General features: G+C 38.6%; 1 protein-coding gene across 3 annotated transcripts in view; it reads left to right on the forward strand.

Moving 5' to 3' along the window:
- Nucleotides 1-18301, forward strand: part of sv2bb (synaptic vesicle glycoprotein 2Bb) — a 104430-nt gene extending 86129 nt beyond the window's left edge. For all 3 annotated transcript variants that reach the window (XM_022683975.2, XM_022683973.2, XM_022683974.2), the window contains exons 5-14: nucleotides 1992-2143; nucleotides 2849-2982; nucleotides 4839-4928; nucleotides 5090-5203; nucleotides 8277-8365; nucleotides 9728-9892; nucleotides 11532-11665; nucleotides 11753-11953; nucleotides 12823-12982; nucleotides 14180-18301. In XM_022683975.2, the coding sequence (XP_022539696.1) occupies nucleotides 1992-2143; nucleotides 2849-2982; nucleotides 4839-4928; nucleotides 5090-5203; nucleotides 8277-8365; nucleotides 9728-9892; nucleotides 11532-11665; nucleotides 11753-11953; nucleotides 12823-12982; nucleotides 14180-14363 (1423 nt within the window). In that variant the 3' untranslated portion in view covers nucleotides 14364-18301. The remainder of the gene's footprint in view (nucleotides 1-1991; nucleotides 2144-2848; nucleotides 2983-4838; nucleotides 4929-5089; nucleotides 5204-8276; nucleotides 8366-9727; nucleotides 9893-11531; nucleotides 11666-11752; nucleotides 11954-12822; nucleotides 12983-14179) is intronic.
- The last annotated feature ends 3772 nt before the right edge of the window (nucleotides 18302-22073 follow it).

Below are 22073 nucleotides of genomic sequence, written 5' to 3' on the forward strand. Positions count from 1 at the left end.
ATGTGTCAGGACATATGGCTTCCTCCCTCAGTGACGGGTCCAGTTTAATTATAGCTCAGATACTCAGCATGTGGTCCAGAACAGGTAGAACATGCAGTACAGCTACAGTATATGAACTGTATTTGGTCACATGCTCATTCACTGCTTCTTTTGTGGTCAAGTGTATTAATAAAACATGTATCTTGCCTTTACTGGAGACTCTACTGTCCAGGAAATGCTTTCTACTAGATTCTGGAGCATTGCTCTATAAATTTGATTAAATTCAGTGACATGAGTGTTGTTGAGGTCAGGATGTTGGATGATCACATCCCCAACTCCCTAAACCATCCCAACAATATTGGATGGAGCACCATTATTCCAGAGAACACAGTTCCACAGCTCAGTGCTGGGGGTATAATGCCCCTCTTGTCCATGCTTAGTGATGGTGCCTAAAGATTCATGTTTATCTGATTCAGGAAGTCCTGTTCTATTGGAAATACGTCTCTACAGGAACTAGACAATTAATGCATTCAGTAGAATGTTTTTCTACAAGAATATGGCATATCGTGTATGTACAATTAAAAACTACACACCTCTCCAAAAGTACTGGAAGAGAGGCCAATACCTTTATTTCTGGTGTAGATTAAAATCATTTGGGTTTGACATTAAATATGAATATGAAACTAAAGATCAACATTCCAGCTTTTATTTCCAGGTTTTTACATCTTGATCTGATACACAGTTTCTAAGATAGCACTTGCTATGGGTGAAAAACAAGCAATTGAGAAGCTAAAAGAAAATGTATAATCAATCAGAGCAGTTGCACAAATATTGGCAATAGCCAGAAAAACTATTTAGAATCTCTTGAAGAAGAAAGTCGTCACTGGTTTACTACGCAACAGGAGAACAAAGGAAAACCACAGCAGTTGATAACAGAAACATTGAAAGTACTGTAAAGAAATATCTAAAACAACTGTTAGTGACATCAGCAACAAAGAGTGTATTGTTCTACTGTTCACAAAATACTTCATGAGCAAATGTACAGAGACTTTACCAGAAGATGAAATGTATTATTAGCAAAAAGAATAGAAATACCAGACTGGAATTCATCAAGAAGTACAGAGACAAGCCAATGGACGTATTACATCTGTTTATTTTTATAATAAACATATATTTTTATCAGTATCTGCACGTGTCTGCAATTCTGTGCTCATCATGACACAGATATGTTCACTGGTTTATGTTAAGTTTATCTGTTCCAATACTTTTGCTCACAAGAACAATGTGTGGGTTCTCTTAAATTGTGTATCAGATTCAGATATAAATAAAATATAAATTCAGATATGAAATAAGAGGATTGGTCTCACTGTTTCAGTACTTTTGGAGGGGACTATATAAGAGTACAGGAACTGAATTTGGTTAAGTTGTGCTGTATTTCTTGACTGTAAGATAGTGATTGGAGAAAAACAGCTAAATTCAGGTCTTTTGTAGATTAGGACTAGGCCAGCAGGGATAGGAGAGCATTAGTGGTTGATTGATGATTAGGCAGGAGCTGTGCAGAGCGCTGATCAGTTTCAGAGGAGAGAGACAGATCATAACAAGGTCAGAGAGGCAGACAGTTCAGTTCCTCTGCTCCACAAGGACAGAAAAACTCACAGATATATCCACTGGCTTATTTTAATATACAGCTCTGTATAAAAATTTAAACTGGTGGAGGAGAACATGCCAAGATGCATGAAAACTATGATTAAAAACCAGGGTTATTCCAGGGAAAATTTGTTGTCCATAGTTTATAGAATAAAACAACAATGTTTATTTTACTCAAACATAGACCTATAACATATACCTATAAATAGCAAATCAGAGAAACTAATTCAGAAACTGAAGTGGTCAATTTTTTCCAGAGCTGTATACTCCAAAAGATAATTAGAAATAAATGAAGCTGATAAATAAATAATAACTGGAATAAATTCATTGTGTATTATGTATGTGTGTGTGTGTGTGTTCCGCAGGATTGGTGGCTCCGTGCCAATCGTATATTCGTACTTCTCGGAGTTTCTGCAGATGGATAAGAGAGGAGAGCACCTCAGCTGGCTCTGCATGTTCTGGATGATGGGCGGCATCTATGCCTCTTTCACCGCCTGGGGCATCGTCCCACGATACGGTACTATATTAAACCAACTATACAACAGTAGAGAGTTTTACACTGTAACAGTCTCTAACAGTATAGCACTAAATACTAAACATTGTTGTCTAAACATGTCAATATGACACCAAATGATAAACTACAGTGTATGTGAATATGTTGGTATATAGTACACTTTTTACCAATGTAGTAAAGTAGTAGGAGTTTTGAGAGCTTCATAACAATATTGTTTTAAAAAATACACAATTTAACATTACAGTATAGCACTGTACATCATCCTATATATCATCATATATTATATAGTAACATACAGTGAAGTATTGTACGCTATTTTACAGTTATGTACTAGGTTAAACACCATATAACAGTATAGTACCGTGCTGTTCATTATATAACAGGAGAGTGCTTTAATACCATATAGTGTAGTGCAGTATTCTACAATATAAATATATAGTAAACCATGCTATATCATTAATATCATATAGTATGTACATCATATATTCTATATCATATATATTAAACAGTATAATTCAATATTGAATATTATATATCAGTATATAACTATTATTGTATATATTGTTGCTCTCTATATAATATGGTAAATGAATGAATATAACACTAAATACCAAGATACCAATACTGGAGATTATATAACAGATCAATAAATAAATAAAAAAGCCTGTGTTAATTAAGGCTGTGTTTTGTTGTTGTGTGTATTTTCAGGGTGGGGGTTCAGTATGGGTTCTGAGTTTCAGTTCCACAGCTGGAGGGTTTTCGTGCTGGTCTGTGCCCTGCCGGCTATCGCTGCCCTCATCGGCCTCATGTTCATGCCTGAGAGCCCTCGCTTCCTGCTGGAGGTATGGGGTGAAATGCAGGGGAATGAGAGGGCAGTTTGAATTCGGGCTGCTGAAATTATAAGCAGTGTAAAACTAACGTACACAGATATATCACACACATGTCCATAATGTGATGAGACGACAGCATACACACAATACACATTTACCTGACTCACATCAAACCACTAATGCTACTAGGATGCTTTGTTAAAAACATAGTTAATCAGAACAAAGATGCAATGCACAGGGGATGTTAAAACTTTCCATTTATTGAGGACTGGACATACATTTCAATATATATATATATATATATTTATATTTATATATTTATATATATTTACAGTGGTGTGAAAGTGTTTGCCCCTTCATGATTTCTTATTTTCTGCATGTTTTTCACTCTTCAGTTTTTCAGATCATCAAACTAGTTTATATATTAGCCAAAGACAACACAAGTAACATGCAGCTGTTAAATGAAGGTTTTCATTATTAATAGAGATAAAAATCCAAACCTACACGCCGCTGTGTTTGACCCCCTAGTTAAAATATTAATTTACTGTGGTTTCTGAGTTAAATTTCTCTAGCCACACCCAGACCTGATTATTGTCACACCTTTTCTCAATCAAGAAATCATTTAAATAGAACCTGCCTGACAAAGCGAAGTAGACCATATTCAGAAGCTATACATCATGCCAACATCCAAAAAATAATAAATAAATAAATAAATAAATAAATAAAATAAGTAAAACATGGTGGTGGTGGTAGTGTGATGGTCTGGAGCTGTTTTGTTGCTTCAGGACCTGGAATACTTGCTGTAATAAATGGAACCATGAATTCCACTGTCTACCAAAATGTCATGAAGAAGAATGGCCAGCCATCTGTTTGTTGTGACCTCAAGCTAAAAACAAACTTGGGTTCTGCAGCAGGACAATGATCCAAAACACAGCAGAAAGTCCACCTCTAAGTGGCTAAAGAAAAACAAAGTGAATAATTTGAAGTGGCCTAGTCAAAGTCCTGACCTGAATCCTATTGAGATTCTGTGTCATGACCTTAAAATGGCGGTTCATGCTGGAAGAACTTCCAGTGTGGCGAAATTACAATGATCCTGCAAAGAAGAGTGGAGACAAAATTCCTTCACAGTGCTGTGACAGACTCATTGCAGGGGGGTTAACCTGTCAGGTCATGCCCGACCCCCTGCTTCATCATAGCTATAGACTCGTTTCTCTCTGAAACAATGTTCTGGCGTTGGTTTCCTCTCCACTAAAAGGTAAGAGCAGATGCAGATGTAGATGTAGAAATTTAGCAGTTACACAACATAGTAGAAACAAACAATAATTGTAGTACAATACAAGAGCACATTGAGACTCTAAACTATAAAATTCTAAACTGAGACTTAAAAATATATACATAAATATATAAATACAAAAAACTAAAGAAAGTGTGGAAGTAATTTGTATGGACGTTTGGGTGGGTCTCTAAAATGTAGCTTTTTTAATCACAGGTGCAGCACCTCCTCTGTGGAAGGTGGAGGATGGAAGTTAAAGGAACTCAACACTTAAAACTGAGATCTTTGTGTTGTGTTCAAAAATTAGTTTTTGCTCAATTGTTACTTTTTTCATTATTAGAATTTTTTGTTATTATTTGGAAGCTGCTGTGTGGTGTGCTTCTTCAGTTTACAACAGAAAATGTTAGGCTAACGTTGCTAACATACACTGGACCAGGTCATGTGATCAATGAGGTATAGAACAGGGTGTGACTATAAACTCTATAAACTCCGTCAACAGTCTAAACTAATAAACCTGCTAAAACCTGAAGAATCTGAAGAAAACATTTATAACTGTTTCCCTGGACTCATGCAGTGGTGTTCATGTTTGTTTTAGCATGCTAAACATGACGAGGCCTGGATGATCTTGAAGCAGGTCCATGACACCAACTGGAGAGCAAAAGGAGAACCTGAGAGAGTCTTTACTGTAAGTGCAAGCATGAGCTAACATCTGCCAGGACACATAGATGCAATAATCATTGTATCTAATAAAGGATATCATTGTAAATATCTGTAGCATAAGCTTACTTATCACATGCCTGTGGTGAAAAATGATGTTTGAGGCAGGTCCTTTAAATGTTTGCTTAGGTTTCTCAAATCAAGACTCCAAAGACCCAGGAGGACGAGTTCTTTGAGATTCAGAGCTCCACCGGTACAGCTTTCCAGAGATGGGTGGTCCGCACTGTGACCCTAATCAAGCTGGTAAGTTTATAATGGTTATGGCTTAACAACACGTTTTCAGAAATTTTAGAAATGAGGAGGGAACTGTCATATAAGAGCAGATACATGTTTTACTAAACCCCAAATTCACCAAATACAAAAATTACAGAAATCAAAATTAATATCTACAACTACTTGATAGATAAATTAACAAAACACACCAAAAAATCTCCAGTCCAATTAAATTCTTTCAAAAGGATCTTCCAAAAAATGTTTGGATATTTCAAGTCAAGTCAAGTCAAGTAGTTTTATTGTCAATACTGCATATGTACAGGACATACAGAGAATTGAAATTACGTTACTCTCCTTCCCAATTTTACAGCAAGTACAAATAATAGATATAATAAAAGAGAATGGGAGACACTATGTGTACAATACAGCAGGGACACAAATAGACATACATGAGACGAAAAAAAGGTGCAGTGGTGTGGGGGAGGAATAGATATATAAATATAAGTAAATAAGTAAAAATAGATATATAATTATAATATAAAAGAGTGGGAGACACTATATTTTCAATACAGCAAGACACAATAAACATACGTAAGACAATAGTGCAATATTGATGGTGATTAAGATGGAATGACAGTATAAATAGTATATAACAGTAGTGCAAATACGGTATATGGTATATAGCTTAAGGCTGGTAAAGTGAATGGGTGCGTACTGTAAGTCCTTAAAGTTCACAGTTTAATTAAGTGGAATTAAAGTGCGTATTGACAGTGCAAGTATATCAGTAGTGCAGGTGTTGTGTAGTGCAAGTCCGTTTGGAAGGGACCAGTACTTTGTGCATTGTAGTGCAGAGTTTCAGTACTTTATTAGTGGGGGGGTCAGGATGCTGAGTGAGTGTGTGCTGAGGGCAGGATTGGGATGGGGGGTAGAGCAGGAAGAGAGTTCAGCATCCTCACAGCCTGATGGATGGGGCTGTCTCGCAGTCTGCTGGTCCTTGCCCCGAGACTCCGCAGTCTCCTCCCTGATGGCAGCAGGCTGAAGAAGCTGTGTAGTGGGTGAGAGGGATCTCCTGCCAGACGGAGGGCTTTCCGTGTGAGGCGGGAGCTGTACAAGTCCTGAAGGGAGGGGAGAAAGGTGCCAACAATCTTCTCAGCTGCTCTCACGATGCGCTGGAGGGTCCTGCGCCAGGATGCTGTGCAGGCCCCGTACCACACGGTGAAACAGCTGGTCAGTATGCTCTCGATGGCCCCTCTGTAGAAGGTGGTCATGATGGGGGTGGGGGCTCCAGCTCTTCTCAGCTTGCGGAGAAAGTAGAGACGCTGATTTGCCTTCCTGGCCAGTGACGCTGAGTTGGTGCTCCAGGAGAGGTCCTCTGTGACGTGCACACCCAGGAACTTGGTGCTGCTCACCCTCTCCACAGCAGTTCCGTTGATGAACAGAGGGGTGTGCAGTGTGTGAGTTCTCCTGAAGTCCACAACAATCTCCTTGGTCTTCTCTGTGTTCAGAGAGAGATTGTTGTGTTTGCACCAGGAGGCCAGGCGGCTCACCTCGCTCCTGTAGTGTGACTCATCGTTGTTGCTGATGAGACCCACCACCGTCGTGTCATCCGCAAACTTGACGAAGAGGTTGGAGGTGTGTGCTGGTGTGCAATCGTGGGTCAGCAGAGTGAACAGAAGGGGGCTCAGCACACATCCTTGGGGAGCCCCTGTGTTCAGTGTGGTGATGCTGGATGTGCTGCTGCCAACCCGCACTGCCTGTGGTCTTCCAGTCAGGAAGTCTAACAGCCAGTTGCACAGTGAAGTGCTCAGCCCCAGACTGTCCAGTTTGTGTATGAGCTGTTGGGGGACGATTGTGTTGAATGCTGAGCTGAAGTCAACAAACAGCATTCTGACGTAGGTGTTCTTCTTGTCTAGGTGTGTGAGGGCTGAGTGGAGAACAGTGGAGATGGCATCATCGGTCGAGCGATTTGACCGATAAGCAAACTGGTAGGGGTCCAGGGAGGGGGGGAGCAAAGACTTGATGTGATGCATGACTAGTCGTTCGAAGCACTTCATGAGGATGGGGGTGAGTGCAACTGGACGATAGTCATTGAAACAGCATGGCGATGCCTTCTTTGGGACAGGGATGATGGTGGTGGCTTTGAAGCATGTGGGAACCACCGCCTGACTCAGAGAGGTGTTATAAATGTCAGTATAAACCTCTGCGAGTTCCCAGGCACAGTCTCTCAGCACACGGCCAGGAATGTTGTCAGGCCCAGGAGCTTTCCGAGCATTGATCCTGCTGAATGCTCTCCTCACACTGTCTGGGGACAGCGTCAGCACCTGGTCACCAGGAGGAAGGATGGATTTCTGGGCGGGTGTGTTGTTGAGTGGCTCGAACCTTGCGAAGAACCCATTCAGGTCGTTCAGCAGAGATGTGTCACTGTCGCAGGTCTGTGGATGTGGTTTATAGCCTGTGATAGACTGGATACCCTGCCACAGGTTCTGTGTGTCTCTGCTGTCACTGAAGTGTTGGGAAATCTTCTTTGAGTACAGCCTTTCTCACCAGATCTGGCTGAAAGAGACCTTAGAAATGTAATGAATCACCAAAGAAATCATCCAACTTTGCCTTGGCCGTGAAGAAGCTTCAGTGAAATTGTTGTAGATGGTTCCAAGATTTTTCCATAGAAGTTCTTACGAGTTAATTGACAGAGAGCAAAGAAGAGAAAAAAAAAACAAACAAAAACAAGAACCTTTCTAAAAAAAACTTTAATAAGTACAAATAATTAAGTACCAAGATTTTTCTAACCCAAATATAATTAAAGTTAATAATTTAAGTTTTTCATACAAATATTCATTAATCTGATTAATGAAGCAACAGCTTCCATTGTTACCACATTGCTTCCATTTTTGGATGGCTTGTAATCTGAGGTAAATAACCAGTACTGCCCCCAAAGGTCAGCGTAGGAATTGCAACTTCAAAACAAAATGTGACTGCTGTCACAAGTTTTTGCTATTGCTTGTTTTTTGCTTGTTAAATGGCATCATTGGCCTGCATACATTATTGTAACATTCATACATATGGTTAATCTATTTCAAGCTGTTTAATAGTATTTTGATTGCAGGTGTTGAAGAATGTCCTATCCCTCTTGACTCGTGAGTTGAGACTTTCGACTCTTCTCATGGCTATTATTTGGTTCACAATGGCTTTCAGGTGAGCTAAAACAACATTAGAGCACCAAACATCTCTTACTTAACTTAACTTAAGAACGTAATGAAATCTGACATATGAATATATTTCATTTTTTTTATATTAAACTGTTTAAATATCTAATTTATTCTGTTATTATGAACCTATAATGCCTAGCTGTATTCGCATGCACATTTGTTCAATACAGTAAAATACCCCCCAATTAATCATTACATTTCATAAAAGCTAATTCATTCTGCTGGTTTCACTATCTAGCTAGACCATGATACAATTTGTGTTCAAATGTTTTAGTGTAGACCACCTTGAATGAACGCATTTATCTACTTAACCTATTGCTCCCACTACTGACACAGATGGGCAAAAGCACACACATCCGTTCTAGGCTGTGTAAAGAAGTATTGTCTACACCAGGGGGCAGCAATTAAGTTTGGCCGCAGGCCAGATATTTTTAAAGCCAGAGCCATTACATGGGGGCCACAAAAAAATAATCTGTTTTGGAAAAAGAAGTGAAATGTGATGGAGTGCTACAGACTAGTAGCTCTCCAACCCAGAGGGTTGTTGAACCCAATTGCAGAACAGTTGATCTCAAAGCAGGTAAACCCAAGAAGAAAGGAAAAATGAATAAAGAAACACACCGCTCCTCATGCGGGATCGAACCCGTGTTGTCAGGATCACGGTCCAATACACTAGAACTGCCCCAGATAGTGAAATGGGAGAGGGCTGGGATGGAGCTAAGATAAGGAGCCCAAGAATGGGCGGAAAAACGAGAACGGGTGGAAACTGAGGTCACGTCAAGCACAACAGAGAGAGACAGGGGAGGAAAGTAAAGAAAAGCTCACCAGAGAAGCATTTAATTTTTTTCATTATTGTTCATTGTAGTTCAAACAGCCTCACTGTCCAGATGTTTTATGCTTGCAGACCACATCTGGCCTACAGGCCGCCTATTGCAGACCCCTGGTCTATAGAATAAAGCTGCCAGACATGGGGAATAAACCCTTCCAGTATTGAGCTGTGGAGCAGTGGAACTGTGTTCCCTGTAATAATGGAGCTCCATTCAATACTTTTAGGGTAGATTGTGGAGTTGAGGATGAGGTAGGATGGCAGTCATCCATCATCTGACCTCACTAATGCTCTTGCTATTGCAATCAAATCCTCACAACAATGCTCTGAAATGTAGTATAAAAGTAGAAACATTTACTCCAACAAAATCAAGATAAAATCTTTTTAATACTCTTTTTAATACTTTTTAATAAAAAACAATGAATGAGCAGATTTTCCAATACTATTGTCTGTAGTGTTGTTAGTATATGCAAACTGTAGAAGACAATATATGATTTTGTGTTGTGTGTTTGTGTGTTGTTTTAGTTATTACGGTTTGGCCGTGTGGTTTCCGGACATGATCAAGCACCTGCAGTATGAGGAGTATGAGTCCAAAGTGAAGGTGTTTCACAGGGAGAAGGTTGAGCGCTTCCATTTCAACTTCTCTTTGGAGAACCAGGTGCACAAAGAAGGAGAATACATCAACGACAAGTACGTAGTGGTACATGCAGCACCTCAAAAACTATCTAGAACATGACAATCTAATTTTAAATTGTAAAATATTGTTTTATGTAATAAGGAAGTTGTTTGGGTTGTTGTTCTGTGGATCTTTGCTCCTGATAGTAGAATAAAGATACACTGCCTAATAAAAGTTTGGAGACACTTGGATTGGCTGAGGATGGTTTAACTTTCACTGTTATGTCGCAATTATGTAATAAAAATACATTAAAATATTATTTCAAACTAAAATTGCAGTGTACAACTATATATTTTATATCATACATTCTGCAACTCTCAGCTCATCAACTCGCCTTAATCAGTAAAAAATTTACTAAAATATTATCTAGCTCTTTTAGCCAAAATTTGATTTAAACACCTGAAAGTTGCTGTTTCTGTGGTCCTGTTTAATTTGTAATTTGGGAATTATTTATAGTTATATTGCATTTCCAAAAAGAATTTAATACAATTTAAACTAAGTAACGAAGAGGAGGAGGCAGGATGCAAATGCAAGTCTTCTTTATTTTCCATTATTAAACTAACAAAGAACAAAACACTATGGAACAATATAAAGAAAAGATAACTAAAACAAAACACTATGAAACAGAGGATAAACTAAAAGACTGAAACAAACAAGCAAAAATAACAAACAAAGAAACAAACTACATAAAGCAAACCTGAAACACTGAAGACAAAAAACACAGCAGGTCTGAGGCTAATCAAAACAGATAAACAAGATCCAGACAGAGTAACAGGACAAGGTCAAACAAAAAGCATGACAGAGAACAAAAGAGCACATGGGGTATTTTTATACAGGCACACATAAGGGACACCTGTGGAATTAACAAGGGGGTGGGGTTACAAATGAGACAGGAGGTATTACAGATGACAGGGCGGGGCTAAGGCGGAGATAGGACAATCTCCGCCTTAGGAAAACAGAGGGCAGAAGCACATAGAACCAAAAGAGGAAAAAACACAGGACAGACACAGGCTAAGGTGTGACAATAACACCTAGATTGCTGCTAAATTCTGCATGCAGTTAAGTTAAATCTCAGATAGAACAGATATGTAAATGATTGCAGGTGTGGTTTGATTAGATACTGGGGGCATAAAGGTGCTTCTTCTGATGCTCTAATAAAAGCTTTCAGGGGCTGATTTTGGAAAGTGTGCCTCTCAGTAGGAGAGTGTTGAAATTTTTCAGTAGGATAATGCTCACCCACACACTGCAAGGTTAGCTTACTCAGTTGGCAGATTTATCACCAGTTGGGCATTTAATCTTGCTGGAATATGGCAGCTTTGGCAACCTACAAGACTGTGAGCAGTGGTGCCACAGGATGGTGCCTCAATGCCCAACCATATATCATCTTGTATCCAGACTAGAGGTTGTTCAGTAGGGTAGTAGAGCCTCCTTACTATTGTACAGTTTTCCCCAACATTATCCTTCAATCTAACATTATAACATACATACATACATGTACATATATCATCAGTACAATTACATATAACTTTCTTGGTGCTTTTTTGTCAATGATTGTTGAAAAACTTTTAATTGGCAAGTTAAACCTTAGGAAGCAGGTCTGGCTACACCTGGGCTGTGTGTAAGAGCTTTCTTGCTTTCTGCTCTCTCCTCTAGGTTCGTGAACATTGAGATGAAGTCGGTAAGGTTTGAGAATTCGCTCTTTGAGGACTGTTATTTCGAGGACATTAAATCCACAGAGACCTTCTTTGAAAACTGCACCATAAAGTCCACTGTCTTCTACAACACTGGTGAGTCTGATACGATGTTTGAGGTGTTTCATGCCCTGCTGATGATCCCAAAACTGCAAATGAATCACTGCTTTATTGTTTCCACAGATTTGTATGAGGAGAAGTTTATTGACTGCAGAATGGAGAACACCAGCTTCTTCCACACTAAAAAAGGCTGTCATCTGAACTATGAGGAGGAGAACGATGTTCTTATCTACTTGGTCAGCTTCTTGGGAAGTCTGGCCGTGCTGCCTGGAAATATCATATCAGCACTCTTCATGGATAAAATCGGCAGGATCAAAATGATAGGTGAGTTTCTGTTAAAGAAAGGATACCGCTGGGTTTCAGCAGCTTTAGGAATAGTGTTAATTATGCTTTCATAAGAACTGCAGTAATATCTTGATTAACCCTTGTGTGGTGTTCGGGTCTGTGGGACCCGTTTTCATTTTTCATCAAATGATACTAAAAATATATTTTTTCTAACTCAAACTCATTGGCATTGGCTCATTTTTTGTGAAAAACATATATCAAAACACATTTTCAATAAACACACACTGTACACCCCCCCATACACGTTTATATTACATACAGTATGTTCGGCCAAGGGCTAATAAACATTGCTTCATTTGTAAATTTGAAACTACACAAATTTTCTACTCATATCTTGAGTTTAATTCATTTTCTTTTACACTTTATTAAAAAAACTAATAAAAAAGAGTAGCACTTTTTGAAAGAAATGAAACATAAGAAAGGTAAAGAGAAAATATTAACCATGTAAGCTGTTAATATTGCTTGCAATTTAGGTGAAGCAAGCATGTGTAAAGCATTTTAATGTAAAATTGCTTAATTTTGCTGAATTAAATACAAGTAAACAAGTAACAAAAATATGAACACCATTCTATTAAAGTTAACTTTGAGCATAAACCTTGGTACAAAATAAATCATGTCAAAAAATGACAAATATGAATAGATTTTATTTCAGCAGTGACAATTGTTTGAGTTCATTACAGGCTAATTTAGAATATCCAGACGATTATACAGAATATATTATTTCCAGTCATGTAAAAATCTAATGTTGTTGCTGTTATTTACTCTTTGGTATATTCTTTCAGAAAGCAGGTGCTTCTTCTCAGTGATTTTGAAAAAACTTAGATTATCAACTTCATATCTGTCCACAGGGGGCTCCATGCTGATCTCAGCTGGCTGCACCTTCTTCCTGTTTCTGAGCTTCAGTCAGGCGGCCATCATTGCCTGGCAGTGTCTGTTCTGTGGAGTCAGCGTAGCGGCCTGGAACGGCATCCAGGTCATCACTGTGGAGCTTTACCCCGCCTCTAAAAGGTAACCCCCTGTTACACTACTAATCTGATCCACATCATCACACACTTACTGCTCTACTACTCATCATCACACAATCTACTGCTTTCCCTGTTAAACTCATATCCGTCTACCTAGAGATGCATCTCAAAAAATTTGAATATCAAGGATAAGTTACATTATTTCAGTAATTAATTTACTATGAAATGTGAAACTCATATATTATATAGATGTATTACACACAGAGTGATCTATTTAAAGCATTTATTTCTTTTATTGTTATGCTATGATTATGGCTTACAGCCAATGAAACCCCAAAATCCGTGGCTCAGAAAATTTGAATATTATATATATATATATATAAGACCAATTGGTACTTTTGGCAGTGTGGGCAGTGTGCCAAGTCCTGCTGAAAAGTTAAAAGTTGTTAGCAGAGGGAAGCATGAAGTGCTGTAAGGTTTTGCGGGAAAACATTGTGCTGACTTTGTGCTTGATAATATATCACAGGGGGTCAACACCAGCAGATGACATGTCTCTCCAAACCATCACTGATTGGTGGAAACTTCACACTAGACCTCAAGCAGCTTGGACTGTGTGTCTCTCCACTCTTCCACTGATCTCTTGATTTCCAAATGAAATGCAAAATTTACTGATGATCAGTGATGGTCATGGAGAGCCATGTCATCTGCTGGTGTTGATCCACTATCTAGGGTGTGTCGTTGTGTCTTTGCTATCATAACGACGGGGAAAGTATTCCTTGTGCAGCCAAAAACGTGCAAAAGACATGTACTAGTTCTCTTAATTATGGAATTTTGATATTCTAGCATTGCAGCAGTTCTACACTTCTCAGCAGAGGAAACTGAGAAGGTTGTGAAGGTGCATGAGCAGGTCATTTATGGGAACAGAAATGTTTTTTATTGTATTCTGTTTATTGTTAAGCTTACTCAAAGTGCCTGCATTTCCAAGATAGCAATTAACGTCTGACTGAAATTGCATTCACTGCTGACACAGCTTGTGTAGTCTCTGTGGAGAAGTACTGGCAGTAAAATAGAACACTGTGGAGCAGATAAACATGAACCTGATCTGTTTGGATGGTTGAGTGTGAGTGATCTGGCCCCGGTGTGTGTCAGTGAGTCTGTATTTATCAGCTGTTAGTAATTAGAGCAGTGTTCACAGCGTGCAGCATTCATTCATACACTCCTTCTTCCTATCTAATCACAGAGCCACGGCGTTCGGTGTGCTCAACGCCATCTGTAAGCTGGCTGCCATCCTGGGGAGCTCCATCTTCGCCTCATTCGTGGGAATCACCAAAGTGGTCCCTATCCTGCTGTCCTGTGCAGCGCTGGTGTGTGGGGGGCTGTTGGCGCTGAAGCTGCCCGAGACCAGAGAGAAGATTCTGCTGTGAAATCAAACCATCAAACCCACACACACACACACACACATACTCACATACACAAACACACAGATGGAGTCTGGGATCACGCTGCACCCAGACGAGGCTAATATCACTCCACTGATTTTCTTAGAAATCTCCCATCTGACCCTGACTCATCCACTCGCTGTAGCGACAAAAATAAGGACATCTAATGATCATGTGCACTTTTTTAGCCCAAACCCATCAGGAATATACTCACCCTGGAGTAAACTGCGCTGCACCAAATCTACTTAACCAGCATGAGTTCGGCACACGCTGTGAATGAACATGCTGTTAATCAGTGTTCTTTAAGTGCTGACCATATCCGCAACATACTGAGAACAGCGATAATGATAAATATCACCTCTAACTTGCAGATCTGATTGAATTTCCATAAAAATGACCAAACCAAATGAGAGAAACTGTGAAATAACAATAAAACATATATAAATATATACACTCCTCTCCAAAAGTGTTGGAACAGTAAGGAAACCCCTTATCCCTGCTGTAGACTGAAAACATTTGGGTCTAACATTAAATATATATATATTAAAAAAAGATCAACATTTTATTTCCAGGCACTTACATACATCTGATACACAGTTCAGAAGATAGAACCTTCTATCTGAACCCACCCTTTTTTATTGTGAAGAAACAAAAGTGTTGGAACATGTGTCAGTCTACGTTTGGTTTCAGATTTGGGTTTTTTCTGTGCAGACTGTGCATTTATAGTTAGAAGAGTAAACTAAATATAAATCAGAAAGCTGTGTGTGGATGATAAACAAGCGACTGTGAAGCTGAGAGATTATGTAAAATCAATCAGAGCCATTGCATTAATATTAGCCATGGATAGCACAATAGTTTGCAATGTCCTGAAGAAGAAAGTCATCACTGGTGTACTAAGTAACAGATGTGGAACAGGTAGAACAAGGGAAAGCACTGCAGTTAATGACAGACACATTGCGAGTGCTGGAAAGGAAGACACCAAAAAAACAACTGACAGGATTTAAGGTATCATACTCTACTGTTCACAAAAGACGTTCACCAGACAATGCAACTTAACTAAGACTAATTAACAAGAAATTAAAAAGGCTTAAAGGATAGGCTCATTGATCTTCTTTTATTTTCAGTTTATATGTTTCAATATTTTTGTTCACCAAAATATTTGTGTGTTCAGAAAATCTATTTAATGGATTTAAAAGTTCAAATGTTGATCTTTTGTCTCATATTCATACTTTAATGTCTAAGCCAAATGTTTTCGGTCTACAGCAGAATTAAAGGGGTTGACCTCACTGTTCCTATACTTTTGGAGAAGAGTATATAGATATAGCCATAAGAATAAGCATATGATTGTAGAGGACCATCCTCCACATTTTTATTCTCCAGGCTCTGAAAGTCAGGTTCACTGTTCTAATTTGATGTGAACAGAAGCCTCTTAAATCACTACATTATTGCTAATAAACAAAAATTCAGGTACCTTAAACAAACAAATATTTATTTTTTCCTTGCTTTTTGTTTCGTCTCGCTTGTATCCTGCCACAGTGTGAACTAGCCTGTAAGTAGCGCCCTCTGCCTTTGGCCTCCTGCGCTGACTCAGCTGAAGGAACTCGTGTTTCTGTCCCGGTGTTTGCTAATATTCTTTGTCCTTTTGATTTTGCAGTGAAGGCTGAGTTCACCATGTTGTTTTCTAGATGTGATGAGGAGTGTGTGTGTGTGTGAGCTGAGCTATGTGTGTTACACCACTGAAATCACTCAGTTACAGAACACCCTGATCCTTTTCTGTAAATCACAGTTGCACCATTCCTGAGAAGCTCCTGTCTGTAGTTCTGGCTGCTGTGTGTTTATAGTCTCACACTTCTGTACATTACTAAACATCAGGCCAGTGAAAGCTTCATAAATATTATAATATAGCTAATTTCTGATTATATCCAACAATCTGTGAAATATCGTCTGAGATTGTATTTTTTCCCTTTATGTCATTCACTTTATCTGGCAAATAGTGAACTGTTTTAGATTGTTGTTTTAATGCCTGTGCAAATAATGTTTATGTGCTACAAGTCCTTCCACACAATAGATTTCATTACAATGTTAAGTTTGTTTATTTTTATTTTATTTCTTTAATGTATTTCATGTAATTCCTCTTCTGGGAGCAAAACTAATGTATACTCGTCTGCCAGTAACACTTAATGAAATTACTAAATACATTTGATAAATAGGTTGAATACTGTTAGTTCTTCTTCCCTCAAAAGTATGATTATTGCATTTATTTTTTATATTTATGATGCTTTCACATATGCAGATATAACTTTTCATCAACTCTTGGCATTTCATTTCCACAGGTAGAGTCAAACCCTGAAAAAACACAGAAATCACAGGATGAGTGTTTGACTGAATGCTGTTAAAATCACTCACATTCACATATAACTGTAACTGTACTAGCTGTTGACTGAGCTGCATGTGTGCTATCTACCAAGTGATGTTTGTGTCTTTTTTTTTCTTTACTGTGTCGTTGACCAAGCCAATGATCTGAGTGATCTTAATGTGTGTTTTATGTAAATAAAACTGGACGATTGTTAATTATCAGTCTATTAACAGTCTAATCTGGGGAGTTAAATATAGTGGAAAGCTGTGCATACAGTACTGTACTGACTGAGTTCTCACAGAGCTCTGCATGCATAAATACTCCATTCCACTCAAAATATAGAAATACTCCAGCATTCGTCTTCTGAATCTCTGTCTGCTGTATCTGTAGTGTACAGGCGATTACCACAGACAAAAAAATTAACCCATTATGTGAATCAAATCTTTGTTTTAATGACCAAATGTTTTACAAAGCAACCTTACAGAAATCCAAATAGAAAAAGAAAAACAGAGACAAAATATTTAGAACATATGACTCCAAGTGAGCACACCAAAAGACCACAGTGCAGCAAATACATGTATCTTCCATCATTGCAGGTCGGGCATTTACTAACCCTTTAAGGTTATTAGATAGAATTAGATGCGTTTCTGTTTTATGGAGTACAGACAGAAAATATGAACATGTTCTTCCATGTTTCTCTGGACTTGAAAAAGAAAAGAAGTAAAGGGCAGTCACTGAATTCTGTCTATAAATATCTACAGCTGACAGGCTGTTTGTAGAATTTGCTCTTCATGTGTTTCTTTATTATATAACTTATTATTAACAGTGGACATGCAGCATGTCCAGCTGATATTTGTAGTTCACTTTGTCTTGCAGAATGGGCGTGGCTTGGACTGAACCAGAAGTCAGGAACTCATCGATTTTGGTGCACTTAAATTAATAATAGCTGATTAAACAGTAAACAGTGTGTTAGTGAATGATACAGAAGAAGCAGACAGAACTCAGTCTGATAAATGCTGGAGTGCTCATTTAATGGAGTCTAATTCACGCTGAGTGATCTAAGAAATACTTAGATCTCATTTAAGGAAAAGCTTTAATGTCGTATCCCTTATACAGCAGTTTATAAACTCCTGGTTAAATAATGTGTGTTAAAAAACATAAAGACAAATCTCTGCACATTTAAAATTGTAAAATGTGCAAAAAATATATATAATTAATTTCCTGGAGGTGCAAAAATGGTTGCATTAAACTGTAAATGTCTACACAGCAGGGTGAAACCCGCCGCTGCAGGTTTGCATATTAAATGATGATAATTAATGAGGTGAAGAGTCTGAGGAGAAGAGCGCTGGACAGCTGAGAGTCTGATCTGTGTTTATGTTGTCTGTGTCGCTGTTCGGGGAATGCCACATCACTCTGTCTGTCTTTATTTTTATTATGTTGGTTCCACCTTGTTCTCACAGGAATGGAGATTTGAATATGGTTCTGTTTGAATGTGTTTCTTTCTCTCTTTGTTTTGTTTGTGACTGTAAATTTCTGAAATATTTAAATAAATCTATTCATGTGCGTAGACTTGTCTGAATCTTTCTGTATAAAACATAAGAAATGAAGGAAGAAATTCTTTAAGGGAACTTACAACTCAAATAACCAAATCAAATAAGCTCAAATTGTCGTTTTTTTTTTTCTTAAATTAATATTATAAAAAAAAAAATACCTACAAAAAGCCTTCAGCATTTTAGGCCCACCAGTTAACCCAACCATTCAGTGTGCAGCAGTTAAGCCACACCTACTCACTTTACAGCATTTTAGTTACGCCCTTTTATCCTTCAGCCTTTAGCTCTTCTGCCCATTTCTCCTACAGCAATTTGAAGCAGTTAAGCTCCACCCATTCAGGCTACAACAGTTTAGATACACCCATGTAACTTTTATGCCAAACTCAGACTACACAACATTTTTGTCCCTCACGATGTTCACTATGTCAGATTAAGCAGTTTTAATTTAACACGAATTTAATTTCGTGTCGTACTCGGGGGACTGGCAAAACTACACGTCACCGACCAATCATCATCCACGTCCTTGCGTGAGTTTGCAGGTCATTGCGGGGGAGAAGGATAGTATCTGAAAATTCTCATGGCTACAGAAGCTATTTGTGTGATGGTAGCGCTTTTGTCAGAGGAAAAAAAAGAGGGAGAAGCGACTGTGGTCTCGTTCCATGTTGGAGGACATTCTATGTGTAACTTACTCCAGAGAGAACTTAAGGTATGGTAAAGATGTAGCTACTTAGGTTTCAGTGAATGTAAACAGAATATTTCATGGATGAAGTAGATTATTAGATGATTATTAGATTATTCTTCTGTTTCTCTGGTCCAGTGAACTGCAGGAGCACCGTCCTGCTTTCTTTTCTCATGTTCACATCTGTGCGCTACAGAACGCTCTGTCTTCCTATTGGTCAGAGTCAGGGAGCCCGTCGCAGAGAATGCCAAACTAGGTGATAAAATACAAAAAATTCTAACATGCTAGTCTTTCCGTCGGACGCTCTGACGGTGTTGCTCACGTCAAATTACTGCTCTTTGACTGTGTCTGACTTCACGAACCTTTGTCGCTCGCAACACTGAAATTCGGATCCGACGCAGGCAATTTGTCGGCTCCAACAAAATTGGGCCAAAATCTGGCTAAAATGGTGTAGTCTTATCCAGGCATTAGCAGTTTAGTCCACCATCTAGCTATTTACCTCCACCCCTTCAGTCTCCAACTAACCCTTGTGTGGTGTTCATATTTTTGTTACTCGTTTACTTTGTTACTTGTATTTAAATTTAGCAAAATTAAGCAGTTTTACATTAAAATGCTTTACACATGCTTGCTTCACCTAAATTGCAAGCCATATAAACAGCTTACATGGTTAATATTTGCCCTTTACCTTTCTTATGTTACATTTCTTTTAAAAAGTGCTACTCTTTTTTATTAGTTTTTTACTAAAATGTAAAAGAAAATGAATTAAACTCAAGATATGAGTAGATAATTTGTTTAGTTTCAAATTTACAAATGAAGCAATGTTTATTAGCCCTTGAAACATATTGTATGTAATATAAATAGTTGGGGGGGGGGGGGGTGTACAGTGTGTGTTTATGGAAAATGTGTTTTGATATATGTTTTTCACAAAAAATGAGCCAATGCCAATGAGTTTGAGTTAGAAAAAATATATTTTTAGTATCATTTGATGAAAAATGAAAACGGGTCCCACAGACCCGAACACCACACAAGGGTTAAGAAGCTAAGAAATATTAAAAAGTATGAGAAATGACTAAGGCCAGTGTTTTTTTTTTTTTTTGTTTGTTTTTTTTTAAATGAGGAACAATACAGGTTACCCAATCAGAACCGAGTATATCAGTCTTAAAGGAACAGATCTGTTGTAATTCTAAGAAATAAACTGAGACTGGAAACTTTTGTATAAAATGTATTAGTTCCAAAAATGACAGATGTAATAAGGCATTTAATTATTTTATTATAAAACTTAAGATATTTGTCCTTCATGAACACGGCTCAGATTATTTGTACCTGTTGTTTATTTTAGCAGTGGATCCTCAACACCACTAAACCAAACCACCCCCTGTTCTGGCCAGCTCATTCTCCTGGGGTTTGTGCTGCTGTGTGAAAGATGTAACAGTGGTCTAACCTGGAGGATCATGCTCTTACGCTTGGTCGAGAGGTTTTCGTGTCAGACACTGAGGCCATTCAGGCCTTCCCGTCACTGACCCTGGGGGGACATGGTGGCCACTAGTAAGTTCTGCCGCTTTTACACAATTATTAAAATTTAAGTGTTAAGTAAAGAATCTGGTGTTGGGCAATACAACACAAACTATCATTAGATGATAATGAATAAACTATTATTAAAATTAAAAAGCCACTTACCTTTTATTGAGGTAATTTCACCTCTGCAGGGCCCTCACAGTTTTAACTGTGCTACCTATAAGTGAAGATGATGTTTCCGTGTACTTGGGTACACAGACACATCACAATATGCAGATCAGTCAATCAATAATACTGCCCCCCTGCTAAAGTCCAACCATCTGCGTCTCACAGCTATCAGAAGCCCACTGCTGCTGCAGCTCAGCCAATCAGCTCTCCCTTCTGCCCTGCTTCTAAACCCATACATCATCCAGAGCTAGGGGTGTAACGGTACAGAACATTCATGGTTCGGTTCACATCTCTGTATAAACCCCACAGAGGCTGGGCATTCTGTATAACCTCATCTTTATTAACTTCATAATAACAATGAAACTTCATTATAATCATGCTTTGTTTTTTGGGATGGAATGTTGTAATGGGGCTCGAGCACTTTTATTATTATATGCTTGAAACCAGGGTTCTCTAACACTGCCTTCATGAGAGGCTCCATCTTTTGGATCTTGTTGGAACAAACAAACAGTGAGCCTGATTGTGGTGCTTTATTAAGAACAAAAACAACAGCATTACTTTAACTGCTCAAACTACACATGTTTTTCCTAAGAATATTACTAGAGAGAGAGAGAGGGCGCACACACGAGACAAAGAGGGCACAGCGCGTGTGACAGAGAGGGCGTGCGTGAGAGAGAGAGAGGAAGGTAAGGCGAGCGCATGTGAGAGAAAGAGGGTGCAGTGCTCACCACAGAGAGAGAGAGAGACCGTGTTTTCTGTGTGCGTTTACACAAACCGATCCGTGACCCCATACCATGACGGTTCGTAAAGAATACACGTACCGTTAAACCCCTACCCACTGCCCCACCCAAACTACCTCTGCCATTTTTTTGCCTTTTTTAAAATTTGAGCTGAGGGTAGAGTCAGTAAAAATCAGGGGGGTTAGTGCCCCTTTAAAACTGTTCAACACTATGCTCTAAAAAATGTTCAAGGTTTGTACCATCAGGTTTAAATTGACTAAACTGAGCTGAAATGTCTAATGTCATATTATGGCAGGATAGTGAATTTTAGGTATAGTACACTGACATACCAAACTTTTGACTTTTGTCCCTTGGAAGCTAAAGAACACTTCATATATAAGGATGAGACCTCCTGTGTTGAAGTGGATGTGATTTCTCTGTGAGTTGTTTCGGCCAGTTGTCTGTTCACACAGATAATTCTACTCAGACGTCGCTGGTCACAATCATTACCACCCACTGCTCTGAGCAGCTGTCATGTGAATGAAGAGTGTGGATGAAACTGTTAAAGTTTGTAAACACTGAGTTACAAAAGACAGAAAGTAATAAATTAATCAGGGCCAAACATCTGCAGTGACATCACCCTGATCTCTAGTGTGTGAGTGGAGATCATAGAATATAAGTATGAGGGGGCGGGCGTCTCATATGGCT

This window comes from Astyanax mexicanus, chromosome 10 (genome assembly GCF_023375975.1).
Source record: "Astyanax mexicanus isolate ESR-SI-001 chromosome 10, AstMex3_surface, whole genome shotgun sequence".
NCBI classification, from domain to species: Eukaryota; Metazoa; Chordata; class Actinopteri; order Characiformes; family Acestrorhamphidae; genus Astyanax; species Astyanax mexicanus.